The sequence below is a fragment of the Aulonocara stuartgranti genome (genome assembly GCF_965226115.1).
Source record: "Aulonocara stuartgranti genome assembly, chromosome: 18".
In the NCBI taxonomy this organism is placed as follows: domain Eukaryota; kingdom Metazoa; phylum Chordata; class Actinopteri; order Cichliformes; family Cichlidae; genus Aulonocara; species Aulonocara stuartgranti.
The window spans coordinates 10,378,328-10,404,346 of record NC_138954.1 but is presented as its reverse complement, the minus strand read 5'-3'; the positions used below and the strand labels follow the sequence as shown (position 1 = coordinate 10,404,346).

Here is a 26,019-nt window from a genome sequence, read left to right as displayed (position 1 = left end):
ATTGGGAGCAGTGAGAAAGCATTTTTAAAAAAATCATATCTGACATGTCTCCAGTTGTTGGCTAGTTGGCCTGTATGGTCATCTTAGGCGCAGAGTTCTGGGTGCGAGCACAGCTGCTGTTTAAAGCAGCCAATCAAAATAAAGTTGGCTTAAATGGAGCTGAAACAGCTTGGTCGAGAGGATTACTTTGAACTGAATCATGCAAAGCTATGGCTTAGGCCAGCATTAAAAATGGGCAGCAGGAAATGAGTGTGATAACATAATGTGGTGTGGATTTGATAGAACACAGGAGAATCATAAAGATTCACACATTTTTTTTTTTTATCCATATAATCTAAACCTAAACAGAAACATAAAAAACATGAGTAAAGAATGAATTTGCAGCTTTGGCATGTTTGAATTCTGCTTCTGGTTTCTCTGCTAACGCTCAGTTTGGTAGAGGCTGAGATCTGAGATGCCCAAACCATCCTACCATGTGTGAACAGCACTGTCACAGCGGCGTCCGCGGTAAGAGCCAAAGTGACAGATGGAATAAATTAGAGAGACAGAGATGGAAGCAGACAGAGATGAAAACGATGAGCACAAAACAAGGCAAAGACAGATACAGCCCTGCTAAATAATGTTTCCTTAAAGCATTAATAGGTAATGTTAAGAAACTTTATCAGTTTACATGAAAAATGGACTGGGAGGGGAGATTTTTTCCTCAAAATGTTGACATGATTTATCTGTTATCTGGTGATGATTACTGAGAATGAAAAATGTTCTTGCATCATTTTAATCATTCGACAAAAATCTACACATTGTGTTTCACAATGAGCAAAGATGACAAACCAACACAATCCTCTGGAATTTATATTCTTTTTTTGATCAAGGTCTTTTTATTGAACAAAGAATTGCTTCCAACAACAATTATGGCAAAATTAACAGACAGTTGTGCCCCTACCCCCCCAGAACAGTGTAACTAAAACCCAGCCAGAGAGGAAAGGAGAGACAAAATAACATAAAATAAAATAAAGTTACAGATACAAAGTAAATAATAAAATAAATGAACAACAGCAAGAGAAAAAAAAACAAAAAAAAAACAAAACAAAAAAAAAAAAAACCCCACTCACACGCACATTAAGCAATAGTATCCGGACTTAATCTTTCAAAGTAAGTAAGAAAAGGTTGCCATGTGTCATAGAACCGCCGAACCGAACCTTTTACAGTGTAGCGGATCTTTTCCAGCTGAGTATAGTACATGACATCCTTAACCCATTGCCCATATACAGGTGGAAGTGGCTCTTTCCATTTCAATAATATCATTCTACGGGCCAAAAGAGTGCAGAAGGCCAGAAGATCAGAGTGTGATTTGGAAAGACTGGCATCACAAGGCGTCACTCCAAAAATAGCTATAAACGGGCAGGGTGCAATTGGAACACCGAATATGTTGGATATGGTTTCAAATATGCTTTTCCAAAAGCTACCCAGTTTTGGACACGCCCAGAACATGTGAAATAGGGAAGCAGGCTCTCGTTTGCACCGGTCACATGTGGGGTCAAACCCATCCTTGATTTTGCTCAGTCTAGTTTTAGACCAATGGAGACGGTGAACAACTTTGAACTGAATCACCACATGTTTAAGGCAAATAGATGATGAAGAAATGCTATTGATTATCTTGTGCCAAGTCTCATCTGTAATCCGTTGGCCAAGATCACTTCCCCATCGTTCCCTAAGTGATTGCAATGTGGACAGCCTAAAATTACTCAACAGCTCATAAACATCACTTATAACCCGCTTAGCATTTGGCTTAAAATCAAAAATATCATCCAAAAGGGATGGTGGTGGACAGGACGGAAAGCAGTCAGTATTAGAAGCAACAAAATTCCTGAGTTGTAGATACCTGAAAAAGTGTGACTGAGGGATCTTGAACTTGTTCACCAGCTGTTCAAATGAGGAAAAGATATTGTCCGTGAAAAGAGCAGCCATTGACGTTATTCCCAGCTTTGTCCATATGTTAAATGCCTCGTCCGTCAAGGATGGGGAGAACATGCAGTGTCTATGCGGTGGTGCATTAAGAGAGAGTTCAGTCTGTTTAAAGTGCCGTCTGAGCTGATACCATAACTTCAGTGAGTGGACAACAAGAGGATTCGTGGTGAAGCTGGAGATCGGTCTCGCCAGAGGTAATCTGGCACACAGCAAAGACACCAGGGAGGATTGACTCACTGATAGCCGCTCCAGTGTTACCCATGATGATGATAAATTATCATGGTCTTTCATCCAGTACAATAATGCTCTTATATTAGCTGCCCAGTAATAAAACAGAAAATTTGGGAGTGCCAAGCCTCCTGCGCTCCGCGGTCTTTGTAATACACTCTGTTTCAGCCTAGGTGGTTTTTTGTTCCAAATGAAGGAGGAGATTTGACTATTTAGATTATTAAAAAAAGACTTGGTTAAAAAAATTGGAAGACACTGAAAAAGATATAGAAATTTAGGGAATATAGTCATCTTAATGATATTTAATCTACCACCCAGCGAAAGAGGCAAGGACTCCCACTTTCCAAAATCCTCCTTTAGTTTAGACAATAAAGGAAGATAATTAGTTTTATACAAGTCTCTATGATTCTGCGTAATCCAAATGCCCAAGTATTTGAACTTGTTATAGCTGAGCTTGAAAGGTGCTAAAATAGACGAAAGTTCCCCGGTTATTGTACCTAAAGGCATTGCCTCACTTTTCCCGAAATTCACCTTATATCCGGAAATTGTCCCGAATTCCTTAAGTACATCTAAAAGTTTAGGGAGGCTATTTGAAGGGTTGGAAATAAACAAGAGCATGTCGTCGGCATAAAGAGAGACTTTATGCTCGATATCCCCACGACGTATTCCCTCAACCTCAACACAGTGTCTTAGAGCAATAGCTAGCGGTTCGATTGCGATGGCAAAAAGGAGAGGTGACAAAGGGCACCCCTGTCGTGTGCCACGCTGAAGCTGAAAAAAGGGGGACAGACTATTGTTGGTCCGAATGGCCGCTACAGGGTCACAGTACAATACTTTTATCCAGGATACAAAATTACTCCCGAGGCCAAATTTTTCAAGCGTATGGAAAAGAAAGTCCCATCTCACCCGATCAAACGCTTTCTCAGCATCAAGTGAAATAACAGTTTCCAATACAGTACCTTTGACATGGCTATAGATTATATTTAATAAACGTCTAATATTAAAAAACGAGTACCTGTTTTTGATAAAGCCTGTCTGATCAGGTGAGATAATGGAGGGCAGATGTTTCTCTAAACGGCGGGCCAACACTTTAGCAAGGATTTTGGTGTCGGTGTTCAGCAGAGATATTGGACGGTATGAGCCACAATCTAAATGATCCTTATCCTTTTTTAGAATTAGGGAGATCACTGCCTGACGCATTGTTGGAGGCAAGGATTGTGAGAGGAAAGATTCTTCAAAAGTCGATTTTAACAATGGATTCAATTGGTTAGAAAACTTCTTAAAAAAATCGGAAGGATACCCGTCGGGGCCAGGTGATTTTCCAGACTGCATACTCCGTATGGCCATTTCAATTTCAGCATCAGAAATGGGCTCCTCCAAACTGGTGGCCGCATCTTCTCCTAAGGAAGGGATATCAAGTTTCTCAAAGAAATTTTCTAGAGCCAGGTCATCCTTAGCCGGGGGGGAGCTGTATAAAGTCTGATAGTATCTAAAAAAACTATTATTTATACCTTGGTTATCCGTGCATCTTATTCCCTGGTCATTCCGGATCTCAGGGATAGCTTGATTAGCTGTTCTTTGTCGTAGCTGATGAGCTAGCAGCTTGCCTGTTTTTTCTCCATGCTCATACGAGTAGCTACGCAACTTCGAAATTAGATACTCAGCCTGTTTTGTAGATAGAAGATTATATTCAGTTTGTAATTTCAGCCTACGTTTATATAATACCGGGTCAGGGGAATGGCTATATACAGCGTCTAGTTTAGTAATTTCGTCAGCCAATAGAGAGAGTTGCTCAGTATCCCTCTTCCTTTTGTTCGCACAGAATGAGATTATCTGGCCTCTCAGATATGCTTTTAGAGATTCCCAAACAGTTGATGGTGACATCTCTGGAGTTTGATTGATGGCAAGAAAGAAATCTATTAGAGACCTAATATAATTAACAAACTCTTCGTCTGCTAACAATACTGGGTTGAACCTCCATGGCCGATAATTGGAGTAGGCATTGGGAATACGCAGTGAAAGAACAACAGGTGAATGATCTGAGATCACCATGGCCTTGTAATCACAGTCTGTCACTAAAGGGAGGAGTTTTTTGTCCAGAAAGAAATAATCTATACGAGTATATGTTTTATGGACATTAGAAAAAAAAGAATATTGACTTGAAGTTGGGTTACGAAATCTCCATACATCAGCTAACCCGTAGTTATGAAGAAAACGCTGTATAACACGTGCTGATTTTGAAATAGGCGTGCATTTGTGCGAGCTGCGGTCCATAGCAGATAATGAGCAATTTAGGTCCCCACCAAGAATAATATTATGCGTTGCCATGTTGGGAAGCCGTGCAAAGACATTAGTGAAAAAACTATGATCGTCCCAGTTAGGGGCATAGACATTCGCTAAAATCAAGGGGAAACCATATAAATGTCCTACAACTACAACAAAACGGCCTGCAGGGTCTTCATCTACAGTTGTGGCTATAAATGGTAAAGTTTTGCTTATCAATATTGCTGTCCCCCGAGCTTTAGAATTAAATTTAGAGTGATATATCTGGCCTACCCATCCAGACTTGATTCGAAGATGATCAGAGGTACGCAGATGCGTTTCCTGGAGAAATGCTATATCCGTTCTAAGTCGTTGTAAATGAGTAATAACCTTTTTCCGCTTGACTGGATGGTTGAGTGATTTTACATTCCAGCTTACAAAATTTACCACCCGATCACTAAATGATCGCGCTGTGCTCATCCCTGCTCAAATAGTAAAATATGAAAGCTCCAGATGCACAACAGGCATAGGAGAAGAGGAAAGAGAGGGGAGGAAGAAGAAGGAAAAAAAAAGAAAAAGAAAAAAAAAAAAAAAAAAAAGGGAAAAACAAAAAACACATTGATAAGTAAAATAAACATATCTGGCTGAAGCCCAAACCAAGAACACAATGAGCAATTACACCAGATCGAACATGGTGACTGCCAAACCCCCTGCAAACAGATCCACACATATAGCCTAGTGCTTGTTTGGGTTACTATAAGCCAGACTCTTAGGCTCCCGCTGGCCGCTTGACATAACATATCCTACAAAGAAAAATAGTCAATAAAATAGAAAAAGAAAATATATATATATATATACACATACATATATCGACATCCAAACAAAGTATAGAACTTTTCTAAACCCAATGGTATTGCCATGAAATAAAATGAACCAAAATGTGTTTATGAAATAAGTTTAAATGTCTGAACAAGAAGTGTCTCTTCAAGCTTTTCATCACCGTGCGAACGCTACAACAAACAGTCATATACACTCAGCCGTAACTGAGACAACCAACCGTAGCACTGGCGCTCCCACATAGAGCGACAGGCGCAGCCTCCTCAGACGTTGATAATATGTTCTTTAACATATTCCATTGCCTTCGCCGCATCCAGAAATTCTTTCTCCTCCCCGTTGTGCGTGATACAAAGTCGCGCTGGGAACCTGATCCCAAAACGGATACCTTCCTGCTCACGGAGAAGTTTCCGGACTTCTGTAAAAGCAGCCCGAGCTCGGGCCACCGAGGTCGTAAAATCCGGGAATATTGCAATCGGTTGTCCATTGAACCTCAGCGGAGCTTGGGTCCTGGCACGGCGTAGAATTTCCACACAGTCCTGGTAGTAATGAAGCTTGGCTATGATGGCCCGCGGGTTACCACCCGGCCTTCTCGGGGCCAGACTCCTGTGTGAGCGGTCGACAATAACATCTTTATCCATACCCAGCGCTTCACGTAGTAGCGCGGATACGGCCGTGGTGGAGCTCGAATCCGGGCCCTCCGGGACCCCCATGATACGGATATTGGATCTCCGCATCCTGCCTTCCATGTCATCACATTTATCTTTCAGGTCAGATAGCTCCTTCCTCAAAGTCTTCACCGTAGATTGCAAGGTGACCACCTCATCGCTCCACATTGACAGCCCGTCCTCTACTTCTTTCACCGTGGCCTTAACTCCATCCATTTCAGCGCGCGCTGCCGCCGTATTGTTAGCAATCTCATTTCTCACTTCTTGCACGTCAGCCCTAATGTTATCAAAATCTTCTTTCAGTGCATTCCTGAGTTCTTCTTTTAACACCACGCTGATATCATCTTTAATGGATTGAAGAAGCTCTAATTTCAGGGCATCAGTGTCCACAAAGCGCCCATCGCTCTGCTGAGCCCGTTCCTCCGTGGTCGCTGAGCCGGGCGCCGCCCTTGGGCCACCATTGGTATTCTCGCCCGAGGATGCGCCGGGCCTAGCCGCAGTTCCTCCGGTGTACTTGTATTTCCTTAGGTTCGATGCCATTTTGTCTCGAGTGAAGCTTTAATATAGTATATAAAACTGTTAGCTTCCCCTGTGACATAAAATGAGACTTTGTAGGTTGAAAAAAAACTATTTCTGAAACTCTGTTAGCGGGAGCCTTCAGAAACACGTCCTACTCCATTGCTGGCTCGCTAGCGCCCCCCTGGAATTTATATTCTGTATGTGTTAAATTACATGCACTACCAGTCAAACGTTTGGACACACCTTCTCATTTAGTGGTTTTTCTTTATTTTTACTACATTGTAGATACTGAAGACATCAAATATATGAAGGAATATATATATGGAAATATGTAGCAAAGAAAAAATAAATAAATGACTCAAAAAATATGTATTATAGTTCCTCAAAGTAGCCACTCTTTGCTTTGTTGGAAGTGCTGCAAACCTTGGCTTTCTCTCAGTGAGCTTCATGATGTTGTAAGAGAAATGACATCTCCATTATTACTTTAGGAACTGGAGGTCAGTCAGTCCGGAAAATTGTCAAAACTTTAAATGTGTCCCCAATTGCAGTCGCAAAAACCATCAAACGCTACGACAAAACTGGCTCACAAGAGGACCGCCCCAGGAAAGGAAGACCAAGAGTCACCTCTGCTGCTGAGGATAAATTCATCCAAGTCGCCTCAGAAATCAATTTAACAGCACCTCAGATTAGAGCTCAGATAAATGCGACACAGAGTTCCAGTAGCAGACACGTGTCTACATGAACTGTTCAGAGGAGACTGCGCGAATCAGGCCTTTATGGTCAAACAGCTGCTAAGAAACCACAGCTAAGGAAAAGCAACAAGGAGAAGAAATTTGTTTGGGCCAAAAAACCACAAAGAATGTTGTAAGGGCTATTTGACTAAGAAGGAGAGTGACGGAGTGCTGCACCAGATGGCCTGGCCTCCACAGTCACCTGACCTAAACCCAGTCGAGATGGTTTGGGATGAGATGGACCACAGAGTGAAGGCAAAAGGACCAACAAGTGCTCAGCATCTGTTGGAAAACCATTTCAGGTGACGGCCTCATGAAGTTCATCGAGAGAATGCCAAGAGGTGCAAAGTGGTAATCAAAACAAAGGGTGGCTATTTTTTAAGAATCTAAAATATAAAACATGTTTTGAGTTATTTCACACTTTTTTGTTTATCACATAATTCCATAAGTGTTCATTCATAGTTTTGATGCCTTTAGTGAGAATCTACAATGCCATGAAAATAGACACCATTAAATGAGAAGGTGTCTAAACTTTTGACTGGTAGAGTATGTTATCAATTAATCTTCTGTGCCTTGCTGATTACCTGACTGACTGTTTAATCAGCTGATTCTCTTATTAAGCCCGTAAATCCTTAAGGGGAAAAAAAAAAAGTTATCATTAGAAATTTCTTCATTAGCTTCAGCAGGGTGGTTTCTGCTTGTTAACCCCTGGAGAGTCTTGGGTCGATTTGTGGCTCTAAGACCGATAGTGTATGCATTTTTCTAAGACCCTCCAGGGGTTAATGGCATCCTCTAACACCATAACACTCGTTTCCAGCCAGCCCCACTAAGTGCAAAATTACCACTGTTGCATCACACACTACCAGCAGGTTTTTCACTTTTTAAATGCAAGTCTGATTACAAGGGCAAATAATAATTTTCCGCAGAGAGGGGAAATAAAAAGAGAGAGAGATGGAAGTCAGAGAGCATGGTGGAATAAGACAAAAAGATAGAAATGGAGGGAAAATGGCTTAAGTAAAAGCTCACATTAGTATTTCACTGCTTTTTCCCCCCTGTAGCACTTCTGCAGAACACTTTTGGATGGGTAACCCGATGCAGCAGATGGTTTGTTACACCGAACCATCTGGAAAGTAGTTCTTAGAAATTGTTCGCCAAAAAGCCAGGCACTTTTTCAAATATTCTTGACAGATCATTGGGTCTCACCATCTAACTTAGCGCTCACAGGAATGATCTATAGAATTTAAAGAGCACCAAAGAGGAAAAAAGTCAAGCTGCAAACTGAGGAGCTTTGAAAGTTGGGGGGGTGAGTAGTGCAGCGATGTATGTAGCATGTAGCTGGCAGATTCTTACCATCTATACAAGAAAAATTTGTATTTTAAAGGGACCCACTTCCAAAAATACTTGGCAGGTGATCAGATGAACCATTTGTCACAAGAAGGATTTTTAAGTCACAAGTTACCATGCAAGGCAGTTGGTGAGGCAAATCCACATTAAACTTGAAGGCAGCTTGGAGATTTTGCTAACTTACAGAAGGTGTATCTGTACCCAAATTTATTGGATTCTTTTACCTGTCGGCCAAGTTTGATGATAGTTTTTATTCAATCCTGTTGTCAAAGAGAGAGAGGAAAAAGAGTCTCCTCTTCTGACTTTTAATTAACAAAATGTAAGTGCCTTCATTAATGTTTAATTCTTAGCAGCATGTGCAGGTGGACAGGTTTAGCATCAATATAAACAAAAGGCCGAATTATACAGAAGACCAAAAGTTCAAACCTGACCTGATATGTACTCATAGAAAAGGACACCCATGTTTTCCACACAGACTCTTAACAGATGACATTGCATGTTGGATCAAAATCTGACAATGCTTTTCTACATTCATAATTCCATCACTTTTGATAACATCACCAACGCCACTGGCTGAAATGGAGCCCCAAACCATGACAGAGCCTCCACGTTGTTTTACAGATGGCTGTAGACACCCACTGCTGTACCTCTCTCTCCTCTGTACATACTGATGAGCACTTCAACCAATGAATCATCACTCCATCACACCTGTTGCCACTGATTTTTCAGTCCAGTTCTTGTGTCATCTGACACATCTCAGTCTTTTCTCTTTGTTTCACTTAAGAATGGCTTCTTGAAAGCCATGCTCCCACCAAGACCATATCTTTGAGGCTTCAGTGAACCTTAGATGGATCAACTTAAGGATCAGATAAATCTCTCAGGTTCTGTGTCTTTTAAAAAAAAATCTGAAGGACATGACTTTCAGATTCTGTTAATCTGCTGTCAGTTCTTTTTAGGCCTGCCATCGGTTCTTATTTCCTGGACTTGTCGAGTTTCCTCCGATTATTTTTATTTATTTATTTTTTTAAAGATCCACGGCACACTGTGCTGAGTTATGCCAAGTTTTCAGGTAAAAGCTCTTTGGGAATCACCTGGTTGGTGCAAAAATACTATTTTATGCCTGTCAAACTGTTATCTTTGTAATTTTTCAGCACTTGTTCATCCCTTCAGTTAGGTAGGATGATTCACTTCTTCAGTGATTTTATGAAACTGTGGCTCCTTGGAAGAAAATTATGAAGAAATGTGGAGCGGCTCTAGACTTATGCACAGCACTGTATATTTAGCTAATTAATAACACTAGTATTATACTATTATATAACTAATTTAGAACAAAGGAAACATGAGATGTGAAGCATAAATATGTCCAGCAAATGGCAGATATTGGAATTGGTGTAATTACAATTTTCCCCCATCTTATTTCTTAAATTACACATAATTTCTTAACTTCCAGCTCTATATTGTTATTCCTCGACTCCCTCTGATCCCCTTTTGGTGTACCGTCTCTTTAAGAAAACTTGGCTGCCTCTTGAAGTGACTTCATATGGGAAAAAAACAGAAACCGCCCAGCACTGTTAGCTTTTGGCCCAATGGGTTTACCTGTACATACACTAACCTCTATATTTAAGATTTTATCTATTGTCAAATGAGCATCCAACACTGCAGCACAGAATGTGAGTGAAATTAAGGAAAAGCTTGATATGCTCACTGTAAAGACACTCTGGTGCTGTCATCATGATTTCTGAGAATAGGGAGATAGCCTTTTTTTTTTTAGCCCCTAATAAGTCTGAGAGATAACCTGTATCTCCCCTGAAGCAGCAGCAGCTTCATTGAAGCTGGATGATAAAAGGAGGAGACAGGGATGGTGAAAGGCTACAACACTTTCATGTAGAACTGAGGAGTCATCAAGCTGCGTCACGCAGTCTTGAGTCAGTATTTTCAAAGTTGGAATGACATCTGACGGGGCAGGAAAGAAAACCTTTCGTCCCTGCAGTTGTTTCTTGAAGGGAAGTGCTGGACAACTTGGGTGTTTGAAAGCACTCTTTAAAAACCTACAACTGCTGAAAATACAGCAGAATAAATCGGTTAATATTATTAATGACAAAACATTATGGGGACCAATTAAAGTAATATGCAGCTCTATGATTTTCTTCTTCTCTTCTCTGTGGTAGCTTTGCATGATTTGACCATGTTAAATATGAGCATCCATGACTGTAGCAGCATTTAATGACAGAAAATAATTAAAAAAAAACATTACAGACCATTTTAAAGTCATATAAGCATCTTAAGCTTGATGGTTTTCCGTTTAGGTTAATTAATTGAATGCCCCTAAGCCAGCGGTCCCCAACCTTTTTTGCGCCACGGACCGGTTTATGCCCGACAATATTTTCACGGACCGGCCTTTAAGGTGTCGTGGATAAATACAACAAAATAAAACTAGTACCGGTACCGAAAAAAAGAAGATTTATTCATAACACACATGAAAAGACCCAGGAAAACCGAGTTAACGATAAAAACGATAACAAAATAACGCTGAAAACCAATAAAAACCCTGAAAACCACACATTTCATACCTGAGCCTCAACTCTCACGGCCCGGTACCAAACGACGAGGCCCGGGGGTTGGGGACTGCTGCCCTAAGCCTCTTAACAAAGAGCAGTTTGTTAAGAGGCTTAGTGGTTTTATGAAAATATACTTTATTTTTATTTATATAGTTTATTAACTCACTGACTGCCAGTCACACTAGATAAAAAATAGGATGGTGTTTGGTGGTGATGCTGGTTTCCCAATGATTGCACTAAATTTCTTTTCATTTGGCAACTGTTTGCAGTTGCAAATTAGAGGAACTAATTTCAGTTGCAAGGAGATTACAACTGTCCAACTCAGCAGAGCCGCTTCTAAAAAGACTGCAGATTCAGGGATCAGTTCCAACAACGTTATTCTATCAAGGTGTGGAAGAAGACCCAAACTGTCACCCTGTCACTAAGGCTCAAGCCTGCCATGAACTGGAACCTGCTGGAACACTGACATCACTCTCCACAATGAAGTAAGCTTTAAATTTCCATGAACTGAGAGAGGAATAAAGACGAGGCTTTCAAACCCACAGTAAGTAACAATGAATCTAACAAATGAAAGTGATCACTTGTACTGATGCTCTGATGCTTACAGAGTAATTCAGCATTTTTCAGCTCATTTTTCCAGCCCACATCTTACTGATGTGGTCCAGAAACAACTGGAAAAATAAATCTGAGTTTCTGTATTGCAGAAAAGTCTCCTGGAAAGGTTGACGGACGATTCCCCTCGCAGACAGTGCTGTTTTATTTTCATATCAGCATGTTCTGTTAAAAAAAAGAAAGTAAAAAACAAACAAAAAATGAAACATGTCAGCTTCCTTTCATACATACATGACGTGCTCATATTCATAAGGGTTCACAGAGCTCCTGCTACTTTGCTTGACACAACACTATGAGCAACCTGCCGGCAGAACAGTGGGTGGTAAAAGATATAAGAGCGATCAGACAAGAACGGTGAAGGTTTTATTCAACAGCTGCCAGCCAGAAGAAAGTTGTGAGGCTGTGTAAAATGTAAATACAAACAGAAGGCAGTGATTTGCAAATGATTTAAATTCTAGAATTCTTTAAAAATGAACTCTAGACCTAAAAAAAACAGCATTTCAAAGATCTTTTTCTTTCTTATAAAAAACTTGCTCATTTTGAACTTGTGATGATCATGAAAATGGGGAAAGGAGTCGATTTCTCAGTGTGCTGCATCACCTCTTCTTTTAAGATGTCTATGCTGTTAAACTGAATTTAATACATAGTTCAGTATCTGTCTATCTGGGAACTGAGGACGTCAGCTCCTGTGAGTGTGTCTTTCACACTACTAAATAAATGATTTCAGCTGCTCAACAGTTCGAGTCTTCCATTGTGATAGCTTTTGTTTCAAAATGCACCAACTGTGGACGGTGTGCGACATGTCATAGGCTTCTGTAAGGGCCAATGCTGTGAAATACTTGCAGAATGTGGTTCAGCAATGTGCTAATAAAGAGAAGCAAATAATAGAAATAAGAAGGATGCAAAACAGACACTGTCTGAATGGCAGTAAACTAAAAACTGTATATATCGTTCAGCATTAATGATGCCTTCACGAATTTGTGACAGATGCTTCTGAACTGTGTTTATAGCACATCAGATGCTTTTTCTCTTCTTTTTGCTAGTGTGCTCCTCTTTAGATGATCAAGGCATAGACGCCATTAACTGTCCCTCAAGTTCTGTAGACATGAAGTATACAGACAACCTCTGGGATGTCAAGCATTGGTGCAAGGGACGCTGCCAAATAGTGCCACAGACTCTCCTCTGCCCCCGACCCCTCCCTGAGGTTTCTTCCTGTTAGCAAGCACTGTCGCCAAGTGCTTGCTCAAAGAGGGCCGTTTGATTGTTACCTCACAGGTAAAGACTGTGATTTGGTACTAAAAATATAACATAATTGAATTATGTGAGCTCTCAGGAGCTCACTGATCCGCTGATCCGGGTCTGTGAAAAGATCCTCCAGGATACCATCCACTGTCTCAACAGTCACATCCAAGAAGTGACAATGATCATAAAGGAAAACTAGAGAAAAATCAGTCATAAGGGCATCACAATCAATCACATTGCACTGCAAAACCATTCACTTTTGGGGGTTGCCTTGTTGTTTAACTTGTTATCATGTTGACTTGCACCAAGACAGGCAGTCGTTTCTGTTTTCTAACTGGATAGATTGATATCCCTGATGTCTTACTGGCTTTATAGTGTGTCCATGCAGTCTGTCACAGAGTAATGACGGATGCTCATTTCATCTGCAATAATGTTACTTATTAACCTATTTAGTCTTTTGCTGTTCCTACTCCAGCTTTTGTTTGAGATATGCTGCTGGCATCAAATTAAAATGGCAAAAATACAAAAAAACAAACAAAAAACCCAATTACTCAGTTTTCAAATTTTCCCTTTTTTATTCTGTTTTTAAATACGTTAACTTCTGTTTTAATAAATTAGACTTTCTATTTTATTTTCCTGACAGCACAGTCGCAGATTGTTATAAATGGAGTGAAATCCTAAATGTTATCTTGATTGGCTGACCTCTCATTATACGGTATAAAATTTGTTCGGGAGACACATCTGAGTGTAGGTGACAGTTGTTGCATTTGTGGGTGACATTTTCCTCCAATTATCTGCTGCTGCTGTGAAAAAGCTTTTGGTCTGGCTCAGCGTCTGTTTTTCAAATCCTCCGACAAACTGGTGTTAATTCAGATCAGTCTGGATTTGTCCTGAGAGTCCATGAAAAGGGATTTTAGCACTGATATATGGGTGTGATAGAGAGCGCACACACACATACATACTCAGACTACTGATTAAATAACCTTTTGGTGACCGTATCTTTAGTGTTTTTCCACGGTAGCAGGGTTGACGGTGGTTAATGGAGGGTCTGTATGTCCCAGATCTCTAATTAACCTGCACGTCTGTCGTGTCTTCAATTAGCAGACTGAGCCACAGTGCCTCACTGTACTGTCATGGCATACTAATTGATCACAAAAAACTGAAAACCTCTTCCTCTAGGGGCTGGAAGTAACACTGAGCACAAATTGGAAACAGCAATGATGCATTTTTCTATTTTGTGACAAATATAAAATTACAATAAAAAAATGTTTACATAGCACCAAATCACGACAACACGGGCCTTAAAACACTTTAAATTGTAAGATGATGAAGGCATGGACAACGTTATGCTGCCTGTAAAATCATTTAGCATGACCGGTTTGGTGGTGGGTCACCAGAGCGTACAGGGCGCAGAGGGTAATTAACACCACACAAAAAATAATTTCAGCAAAATAGACGAACCTGCTACATCATGTTTTTTTTGCAGTGTTATTTTGGTAATTCATCCCATTGTGTGTCTCCTGTGTTTTAACTTCTCTTTGTCGTCCTTCTGATTTCCTGATTGTTTCCAAATATGTGTCATTCTTCAACCATATCTAATCTTGTTCACTTTTCTTTTCCCCCTGTTTGTTTCCAGCGTGTCAGCATCTCCCTTTCTGGGCTTCTCGTGCCCCTTTAGATTCTTGGTTTGTTTGTTTTTTTCCCCCTTTTTTGTATTTCATGTGCTTTCTGGAGCCAGTTAATGCCTGCTTTTCATTATTTAAACCTGCCTGTCAGTCCTGGATCTGGGTCTTCTCACAATCTGAGAAAATGGCCCCAAGAGTGCAATTATATGCAAATCAGTAACGTTAGACTTCGTGCTTTCCGTCATCATAATTTCTCTGAAAGGAGGACTTATTTAGGCTATGTGTGCCTAATAAATTGCTAAATGTCAAACCGCTGTTGAACTCTAAGTACTGTAGACACGCATCAGTTTAAATGGGTTGTTTTCTACTGACAGACACAAGTAAGATGAAGATATCTGTCACTTCCTCCCTAGTCTGACTTGTGTGTGTGTGTGTGTGTGTGTGTGTGTGTGTGTGTGTGAGAGAGTAAATTATTAACTAGCAGCTTGATGAGCAATCAGCAGCTGCTCTCTATCACCGTGCGTGCCCATGTTGTCAGCTCTTACCCATCATGAAGATGACCTTTGGTTTCTTCTGTTCTGTAGAATAACCTGTCAGAGGGAATAAAATCACAGTTTAACATGTGGTTCAGAACCACACACCCATATACTTGTGTCTCTAAGGCCCATTTTCTGTCCTCCTAACCTGACCTTGATCATCACAAGTAAACCTCAACACCTTTTTTTTTAGGCTTAATTAAAAGTGTCCATAAATATAAAACATGCAATACAGCCGCGGTAATAACAAAACATGTAATGGCACAGTTTATTTAGCTGACGACATCTCCCTCCTGTTGTCTGTTCATCCCCTAAGGGGACTAATTCACGAGGAGAGGAATCGAGCATGTGCAATAGGGGTGAGACTCCCTTTGTGTGTGGCCGATTCGTCTCCTGTGTTTTTCCTCCTTTTGTGATTGGCTGATGGTGTGTGTTCTGTTGTTACACCCTACCACAGAATTTTAATTAAGCATATATTTGCAGTTTCCCCATGCATTACCCCGGATGCTAAGTAGGAAAGGTTTTGTGAGCAATACTTGTGCACAGAGCTAAAGCGATAAGCATTTGACTTGTGCGTTTTAATATTTCCTGTTTAGTTTTCCGAGGAAAAACATTTTGTAAACAGCGGCAGTTTGTTTACATGAAACAGAAGCTGTAACCTTCTAACTTTATCACGCAGTAAATACAGGTGTGCTCAGACACACTGCTTTTGCACAGTTGATCAACTTTATGATTTTGGCAATTGCAATGACATCATCCTGGTAAATTCATGCTCCGTGGAGGCACAGCTCACTAATAGTTATAACTCTTGTGGAATCACTGGAAAAAACTGTTAAATCCAAATAGAAAATATCAAGTGGTAGCAAAAATCTTCTTCTTTCATTTGGCACAGGCACATCTGCCTCCATCCTGCCCCTAGCATCTTCTTCTGTCACTAACCCTCTGCAAGTCTCCATGTACTACATCAGTCACTAAATATAAAGTTCCTATTCTCAACCTCCTCTTATTCCTTCCTGTCCTTTCCTCTTGCTGTATCTGAAAAGGCCCCCCCCCCTTTGCCTTTGGCCAGCAGTTCCACCCTGTTTGAAAACAGCACAGGGGGTGGTCGTCCTTAACCCAGTGCCCGAATGATCCGTTACAGAAGTCACATTCCTGATGAGCTGCATGCTTGATTTGGCAAAGATTCCCATCCTGACGCAACCCTCCTCATTTATCATGAGTACACTGGCACACGGTTTCCCCATGGCTGGGTTGGTAGCAAGAATCATACCAGTAACATAATAATGAAAACAGTTTGTACTGTTGGATAATGAGATAAACATCAGGTCTAAGTGGCGACAGTGAATCAACAGATGAGCCTCCCCTCGTATTACACAATCAATACTGTTGATGCAGAACAGTGCTGACACACACACACACACACACACACACACACACACACATACACGGCTGCAGGGAGCGGTTCATTGTGGTGAAAAATGGTTACATGACACTTGGCATTTACTGAGATGAAACATTTTGTGATGAAATGCTAGACTGAGTCGACTGCAGGCAAAAGGGACTATGGTGGAAAAGTAGGAAGAGTGTTACTTTGCTCCTTTTTAAACTGAAAATCAAATAGCAGTTATTTCCTCAACTCACTTTCTGTGTTTCCTTCGGCGTATCCGATTTCTTCCTCCTCTTCAACCTGGAAGAAAGTGAGAAATAAAGGTCTTTAGGTTTTATTTATGTTCATATTTTTCCAAAATATGTTTCAAATACTGTGTTTGTGCAGCTCCACATGCTTTCCACATATGCCCCAGTGTATTTGTTTATAAACAGATACACCCATAATTAATAGTAATAGCTACTTTCAAAAACAATCTAAGAAGGTGAGAAGTAGTTTAGAAAATTCCATCAAATAATGAGTTTTAATAAGCACATTTGAAAGAGGATAGTGAATTTCCACAGCTGTGAGACTTGGATAGCATTAAACAAGCTACTACAATCATCCAGACTTCTGGTTTCAGGTTTTCGGCCCTGCCTGCACAAGGTTACTTTCGATCAACCGCAGGAGAATTGGTGCGATATTGGCTGCCAAAGTTTCTCTGGTAGTTCACCTCAAAGGTAATGGGTTAGGCTGAGGTGAGGGCTGCGTGAAGGCCAGACATCATGCTCAAAAACAACTTGTTAATAGCTCCAGGTTTGTACACAAGGGAATTGTCATGCTGAAAGATTGAATCCTGTAGAAGCAAGGCCAAAAACACAGGTTGTCCATATACCGCTGGTCATGCCCATAGCATTCGACAAAAGAACACAGAAAAAGGCTTCTTCTTCTTCTTTGTGTGAACTGCTTGTCAGATGGTGATTCTGGAAATCACTCCTACCTCGACATATTTCTGATGTCCTATTAGGGGTGTCTGTGTTTGACTGTTCAGCAACTTCCTGAAACTGACAACCTGATGTTAACAGCAATTTTGTGGCATGATTGAAAGCACTGTGAGGGAGAGCGAGGTCTCAAGGTTTGTGCTTTCCCTTTTTTTTTTTGTTGTACAACTATTGGCGCTGTTCATGAGCAACAACATAGAGATGCTGCCTGAAAGTATAGACTGTTTTCCCCTATTTTAAACAGGTACCCAGGATGTTGTATTGGCTGTTCAGATTGGGTATAAACATATTTGATTTGCAACACTGTAGCTCAGACAGACTGTAAACCATCTTCTAGAAGAGATAAAGTATGTATTTGAAAAAGAGATTGGGCTGAGTGTCCCTACAGAGCAATCACATGGTGCTAGCCTTGAGGAAATGTCTCTCAGTAAACTGTGATGGCAGAGCAACGACCTCACGGCAAATTGAGCTCTAAAGCTGGCTAGAAAACTTTGTCACTTTAAGTGGATGCAAACTGCTTCAGCCTGTTAAAAATAATAAACTAAAATAAAAAAAAATCCCAAGTGTCATTTGTGCAGATTTTCCTTTTCATTACTATGCTCCTCAGCTTCAGCCATCTGGATCACTCTGGCATGCATTACCTACTAATTACTCAAGTGCTACCATTATAATGTGTTTAATTCTTATGATTTAACAGTCCGATGAAGGCAGAAGCAGACAGGAACATTAAGACCTGAATAGGTGATGAGAAAAATGGATAAAATGAATACTCGAACACAGGTGACAGTATCGCAGGTGTGATACTTCTGGTATAAGAGCAGGGACCCTTTTAGACATTAATTTGAAAGTATAAGGAATGGAGATACACTGAGGTCATTATTCATTATTTTAGGACTGTTTGAGGGGCTGACACTCCACTGAAACTGCTCTTTTCAGTCTCTGTGATCATCTTGTAATGGGATCTGATGCAGGGAATTGTTCTGTGCTCATTTTGCTTGACCTCAGTGCGGCCTTTGATACCGTTGACCACAATATTTTACTTAATAGGCTAAAAGTTTTGGCTGGATCAGCACTAGACTGATTTTCCTCCTATTTATCTGAAAGGACTTCTTCTTCTAGGGTGAGAAACTTCTCCTGCTACACTGCTTGTTTAACCTTTGGGTTCCACAAGGTTCATTCCTGGGTCCCCTGTTGTTCTCTTTCATCATTCAGTCTTTTTCTGGCATTTCTTATCATTTCCATGCTGATGACATTCAGCTGGTCATGTCCCACCAGCTGGATTGACTGTCCACCCTGATTGTTCATCCCGGATTAGTGATTGGCTCTCCAATAATTGCCTTGTTTTAAACTGTGACAAAACTGAGGCCATTTTCAGTTGTGAGCTGTAGTCTTCTCCTCTGAACTAGAGAAAAATGCTCATGCGTTAGTATGATTACACCTGAGTTATTGTAATGCCTTTTATACTGGCTTAGACAAATCATCTCTGTCACACTTCTAAGCGATACAAAATGCTGGTGCCAGACTCCTACACACTTCAGCAAGCAAGCTTGCATAAGACTGATTTTATTCTCTTTACATTGGCTCCCAGTTGATTTTGGAATTCATTTTTAAATTCTCACACTTGCATCATGCAGAGCAGTAAATGGACATGCTCCGGACTACTTATCTCAGCTTCTTGTGAAATGCACTGTTGCTCACTGTCTAAGGTCTTTTGGTTATCCCTTGTATAAGACTAAAGCTAAGGAAGAGCCTAGCACTAAGGCTCCAGATCAGTCTACCATTCCAGCTCAGATCAGCTGAGTCTTTGGAGTCTTAAAAAAACCCTTTTCCTTCTGCTTGCATTCTTTTTTTTTTTTTAATCTATGTTTTTAATTATTTTTACTCTGTTTTAACATGGGTCACTTTTGATATTGTGTTGTAACTGTTGTTCAGCCCTTTGTGACTTTTATGTATGCGAAAAGTGCTATTTAAATAAATGTTCATTAGTTCATTAAATAGTATCAGCAATTACTACAGGTTGAGATGAAGAAATTCAAATGAATAATTTCAAAAGGACACAGAAAACTGTAAGTCAGTCAAGCACCTGCTTGTAGGAGTGTAAAGAAAAAAACAAACATGAGCTCCTCACTAGTGTTTTGTTGGCAGTAGAAACTATTCAAGTCTTGACTCAACACATTTAAAAAAAAAGACAATTGTCTCTAGTCTAAACAATACATTATATGCTTAATCACCTCCATACTTTTCTTCAGTTCCCACCAAAAGGCATGTGAGAAAACTGAGCCTCCAACCTCACATTTGAGAGAAAAACATTGAAAGTGAACCTAAATACTGTGTGAACTCTCTGTTAGCCAGCAAATAACTTGTCTAACAGGTGTATCACAGATCCTTAGTCAAAAATGTTACAAAAATGAATGGCTTGTTATCAGGCCTTTGCCAAACATGATGGCATGCTGAAGAGGTAATCAAACCATTTGATTCAGCTGTGTTGGAGTAGGGATGCATCTAAAAGCTGCAGGATAGTAGCTCTCGAGGACCGGGATTGGGCAGCCCTGCCCTAAGGTGAACTGCTAAAGTCTCAGTTGTTACCTGGATTTCATGTGAAACATACTGTATTGTTCAATTCTTAGAGAAGTAAAGTAAGATGAGTTGTTCTTGTGTTTTATGGAGCAGTTTGCAGTGCGGAGAGTCGTAGAGAGATCGGGCTGCCTGCCAGGAAACACATCAGAAAGCAGCTAAACATCAACTGCAGACTGTTGACTAAAGGAAGGATGACTTCTCTTTATGTTTCCATCTATTACTGGTTCTTGACTTCACATTGCTCTGTCGCCTGGTTATGATTTATACATTTGGCTTTTTGCGGTGAGGTCAATGTGAAGCTGAAATTGGAGAAGAGCAGAGATGTGACGTAAAGTGAAGGAGAGCACTGTTCCTGTTAAATAAATGCCGTCAGTGTGGGGGAGTGCTGGGTGCCAACGACAAGCCAGCTTGGCATGTGGGTACACCAACTGGTCTGATGACTCAGAGAGAAACACATGCACAGCGAGCATTGAGTCCACGTGATGGAGATGAAACATGCAGGTAACCACACACGAGCCGCTGTAAAATCCACCAACAACAACAAGACAACTTTTTTTTTTTTAAATTCTCATGATGTGAAGACTGTATGTTATTGCTAGATGTCACAAACACATACTCCTACACAAACATCTCAAAACCTAAAGCTTGTGTCTGTATGAGCAGCTCTATGAGAATCTTCACTGTGCACTACCAAATATAACTGTCAACCGATGTTGGAAAGGCATCCGGCTTTTTCTTAGATCCCTATAAATGAGGCAAAAACTAATATAAAACATCCATCTGAGTGTGGGACGTATGGAAAATTCATGGTGTCCCTCAGCAACAACCTTTTATTATTTGTATATAAAATATGTCTGTAAATTATACTTTATGCTAGGGCTGTTCATATAACGATATAGATTGGATAACGACATAAAAACGTCTATCGTTTCATTTTACGCTATCGTTTGTTTCGTGGTGTCGCAAAATAAACTGTTTACGGCAATATTTTTTCATCGTTTTGATGGTCACTGTAGTGGCTATATTAATTTCTTAAAGTTCTCTCTTTCTCTTATATTTAATGTAACCACACTACAGACGGACAAGTGCCTGTTTTTATGCATTGTCGTTAGCAACAACGACGGTAACAGCATCGCGTGTCCGCTTGTTTATGTTCCACACAAACCTTTCACAATAAAGCTCAAGATCCTGTTGAGACTTTTCAAAATAAACTGAGTCACGTGAAAGAGCAGATTAATTACGGATGAGAATTAAAAAAGAGCCGCCAGGTGCTAAAAAATAAACCTTAGACTCAAACGTTAGAATAGGCTTTTCCCCGCAGCACGCCGTGTAATAAATACTCACAAAGAAAACGGCGGCCCTTACAACTTATGTCTAAAAATGTCTCGTTTCATGCATCGGTTAAAACACTCGACTCCAGCTGGAAAGACTTCCCGCAAGTCGAGCTGCCCGAGATTCACAGAATTTACAGAAAATGTTACATTTTTGTGATTTATATCGTTATCGGGATGATAGCATTCTTGAGATTTTGGTCATATCGCACAGCCCTACTTTATGTCATGACAAAGTACAGCAGAGGCTGGTCACGAGATTTGGTCATGAAACAAAGTTGGGGACAAATTTATATTTTGATCTATTGATGCCACACGTGGAAAGTTAAGAAATTAATAGATACAGTCATGTAATAAAGTTTTCACAGTACAGCATTGCTGATTCCGCAGGGTATAAGAAGAGTATAAGAAGCAACTGGGTGCTGCTAGCCAAATTACCAGCCTGTGTGAGCAGCTCTGTGAAAGCAGTTTGGTCAGACTGTGCAATGCTCGAGAATACTTTGGAAAAAAAAACTGAACAATTATGGCTTGTTTGGAAGAGTTTCAAGGAGAAGGCCTCTCTTTTCTAAAATGAACATGGAAGCATGGCTTAGGTTCACAAAGTTGCACAAACTTTGTACAAACCACCAAACAAACCACAAGACCTCTGGAACAATGCCCTCCGGATGGAACATTCTATTTGTGAAGATAACTAAACAAAGCATAACAGCAAATACGTAATACTAACTGTCCAGCAAGGTCGTGAAGGGATGATGATTTGGGCTTATTTTGTGCACCTTGGAGTCACTGAGTCCACCATGAACTCTTCTGTATACCAAAGTATTCTAGAGTCAGAGCATTCTGAGCCATCTGTCTGACAGATAAAGCCTGGCTAAAGTTTAGGGAAAGTGCAACAGGACAATGATTCCAAGCACAGCAAAAATAAGGTTTTGCAATGGTCCAGTTAACTGAAATGGTGAAGCAGGACCTTAAGAGAGCTGTGCATAAATAAATGCTCTCAAACCTCAAACAAACTGCAGCAACATTGTAAAGAAGAGTGGGTCAACACTCTTCCACAACCATGTGAGAAACTGATAGTTACACAGGAAATGATTACTTTGAGTTAATGATACTAAAGGTGGAGCAACAAGCAACTGAATTATGGGGTACTCTTTTTTTACATGATGGCAGACAGACATGCTGATAGATGGATAGATACGTAGGTAGGTAGATGGATGAAACCAAACAAAAAAGTGAGAAACTACAATATTGAAGTGACAGTCTAAGTTTATCACTAACAAGACCTGTCCCTGTTAGAGGATGTGTGCAATGCTTACTAGGTGAGGTAAGTTAAGGTGCAGGTAGTCTGAAGGGTTGCTACCATACAGACAAATAATACAAGAAGCAATCATATAGATCATCATCTGGATAGATATAGATCATACAGATAGAGAAATGTTCCTCTATGGAGCAATATCTATATAGAAACTGTCATAAGATTTTACACAAAACCAGATTAAGAAAAAATTGCTACTGCAACCAGCATCAAGAGACTTGGTGCTGGTTTGTAGAGAGTCATGGCAACAAGTCATTGTCTCTGTCTCCTTTCCCCTTCTGTGATGTGGGCTATGTGGTCCAGAGGACAAAAGATCTCCTCAGTATCTCAGTGGTGCAGGACAGCAGCTGCAGTCTGTTAATGATACACCGTGCTGGGGATGCTGGTTGTTGCCTGTGATGGACAACGGTTTATTGCAAATTTGTGCAAATTCCATGCCCACCATGGTGCCTGCTCTCTTAACGGCCTATCTATTCACATACCATCCCCATTCTTAATGTTGCCTCCGCAGCAAACCGCTGTGTTGAGGAGAACACTGGAAACTCCTGACTGGAAGCTGGAGTTTACCGCCGATGTTTATTGACCCAGTACAGCCTGCTCTGCCGCTTCCAAAGTGGCATCCGGGCTGACATCATCACGTCTAGATGCGACCCCACCAGTGGGGCTCAAAATCCCTCAGACGAAACAGGATGATGACTTTGTTAGCAGCAGTGGAGGATGCCTCTCCATCCATCTTCATTTCTAAAACCAATTCCCTCACATGAGACTCTCTTCATGAGTCATCTGTATAATCTAATTAAACTGTGGCTGTCATCTCAGCTTTTCAAACCACAGGACCACAATACTGAACTGTCATGTTGATTAACAGATACGATCACATCGACTGAGGAATGATTGTCCTGCGCATAATAATGATGAAAGCAAAAGACGCCATTACACACATTTCACCTTTAAAGAAACCAACAGTCACCGCAGTAATCTCCTCTAGTTCCCTGCAGGGATCGAGCTCCGTTAGATCATGTTAGAAGTGTTCTTGTTACTTTTGTTGTGTAATTAACAACTGAGGTGAAAAAAACATCCAATGCTCTTTTTAAATTAGTAGTGCTCTTGTCAAACTTTTCTCATTTGCAACAAGCTGAAAAGTTTTGATCGTTGTAACGATGCACACGTCTGCAAGAGGTTACCAATTTAAAAAGCGGGTCCTACTGTATAATGAACCATGTTGCTTCAGTACACGATATTCCATATTTGTGCATGTCAAGTCTATTCTTTTAAATGTTTTTGGCCTTTATCAGCTAAAACTATAAAAGATAGGAAAAAAATCAATACATTGCTAAATATGAAAGTCTGTCAAGACATCTCTAACCTGGAGATAGCTGTGTTTGCAACATAGCAAATATGCAGATGAACAGTGGAGACTTTGTGGTTAAGGCTGCTGAGTAAGTTGAAATGTTTTGTGTTTTCATTTTTTGGCTCTTGAAACTGTAACTGTTTCCTCCAAGCTGACTACGTCGGCTGTAAGCTTCAAACTTTTCAAAGCAGATTTTCCAACATGTTACGATCAAAAAATGTTCTTTTTCTGGACAGTACCCATTTAATGTCACTGACTACATTTCTAAAAATCCCCTGAAAGGAAATTCTTTTCTGAAATACTTGCATTCTCCTCCGATTCATGTGAGCAGATGCATTTTTGTTTATTTTCTGGATTAACAGGATTAAAGGCTTGCTTTGAGTTTCATGCCTGTCTTGTGCATCCTGCCTTTGTATCTGGTCAAATTAATCGACCATTCACACAGCAGAATATGACAAAAGGAAACATTCACAGCAGTTAGAGGATTTCTCTGCATTTTTCACCAGTTTAAATAGTTTGATATAAAAGTAATCACATTTAATAAGTTGCATTACGTACTTTTAATTACGATGTAATTAAAAGTATAGCATTACTTATTACTGTTTACCAGGGTAACTACTAATCCATATCACTCAAAGCACAACCATGGCTAGTAGTCTACAGAGACACATCTAATACAAAGGTTACTGTGATGAAGCACAAAGATGTCCCACTATAACCCCTTCTTCCCTTCTCATTTTGCTGTTTGCTTTTTGTTTTTCTGTTGTTATTTCTCCTAAAAATGATAGAAATAATATTTAGATTATTTAGATGTGCCAGTAACCAAGAGGGATTAAGAACCTCAAACCAAAAATTAGTACCTTAGAAAATATACCTGTACAGTAGGTGTCCCTCCATCATGAATAAATTAGAGATAGTCAGAAATAATTGGAGGAAGCGTCCAAGACATTTGACACCAGAGACCAAAAATAGCCACTCTGTCTCGATGTCTCCCTCGTCTGCAACCTTCCTTCGTCCACACTCTAACAAAGTCTTTCTCCTTTTCATATTTGGGGGCACAAATATGGGTTGACAAGGTGGCACGGTGCCTTTCGACTGCAGAGGCAGAACTGTGTCACCGCTCCACACAGGAAGGGTTAAATGGGAGAATCACTGACTTCAGTGAGCCGGCAGCAATGTCCGTTTTACGGTTCCCTCACTGAGCGGACTTCATCATTGGTCTCGAAGCGACTACGTGACATCAGTCAATAATTATCGACCATCCTCACATGAAGTTCGCTTTTGTCCGTCACGACAAAGATTGTTTTATTAGGAAATCGCAGCTGGCCATGAAGCTCTGGAGACACTCAGCAGTATTCTGGCTTTCAGGTCTCAGAGAACCAGCTGTGAGAGTAATTCTGTTTATGAGGCTGATAATAAGGATATCAATAATTTTAACTGTATAGACACTGTGTGTCTGGCTGAGAAGAACTTTAGGACAATGTACTAGGTCCATCTCAGAAAGCTGATAAATGGATGTCTCTTAGACACCAGCCCTTTTTGTAGCTCCAGTGTTTGATGTTTCTTAGGGATGCACCATTTTCTTTGCTTATTCTTGGCTTTGAGTGTTTCATCCCTTGTACCCCCTTACAATTTGTTGTTTCTTTCAGTTCAGCCAAGACCATTATAGTTGACATAAAGTGTTCTCCCATCATAAACACTCACCAATCAAAAACAATACTCAGGTAGGCTTTGGCATTTAAACAATGGTCAGCTGATACTAAGGGATCCAAGGTGTGCCAAAAAAATTATCCCTGACACGCTTACACCACTGCCACCAACTTAGATGGATGTTTGTACCATATTCTGATCTTACCTTCTAAATGTCAGAGTAGAAATCGAGACTCATGAGACCAGTGTGGTCTTCTGCTCTTGTAGCCTATCTGCGTCAACGATGCTCTTCTGCATATGG

The 26,019-nt window shown here is 40.4% G+C and overlaps 1 protein-coding gene across 1 annotated transcript in view; it reads right to left on the bottom strand.

Annotated features, from left to right (window-relative positions):
* ak5 (adenylate kinase 5) overlaps nucleotides 1-26,019 on the bottom strand; it is a 111,296-nt gene that overhangs the window by 26,579 nt on the left and 58,698 nt on the right. Inside the window, exons 9-10 of the mRNA XM_082514831.1 lie at nucleotides 16,769-16,814; nucleotides 15,137-15,181 (exon numbers count right to left, since the gene is read on the bottom strand). Coding sequence (XP_082370957.1) covers nucleotides 15,137-15,181; nucleotides 16,769-16,814 — 91 coding nt within the window. The remainder of the gene's footprint in view (nucleotides 1-15,136; nucleotides 15,182-16,768; nucleotides 16,815-26,019) is intronic.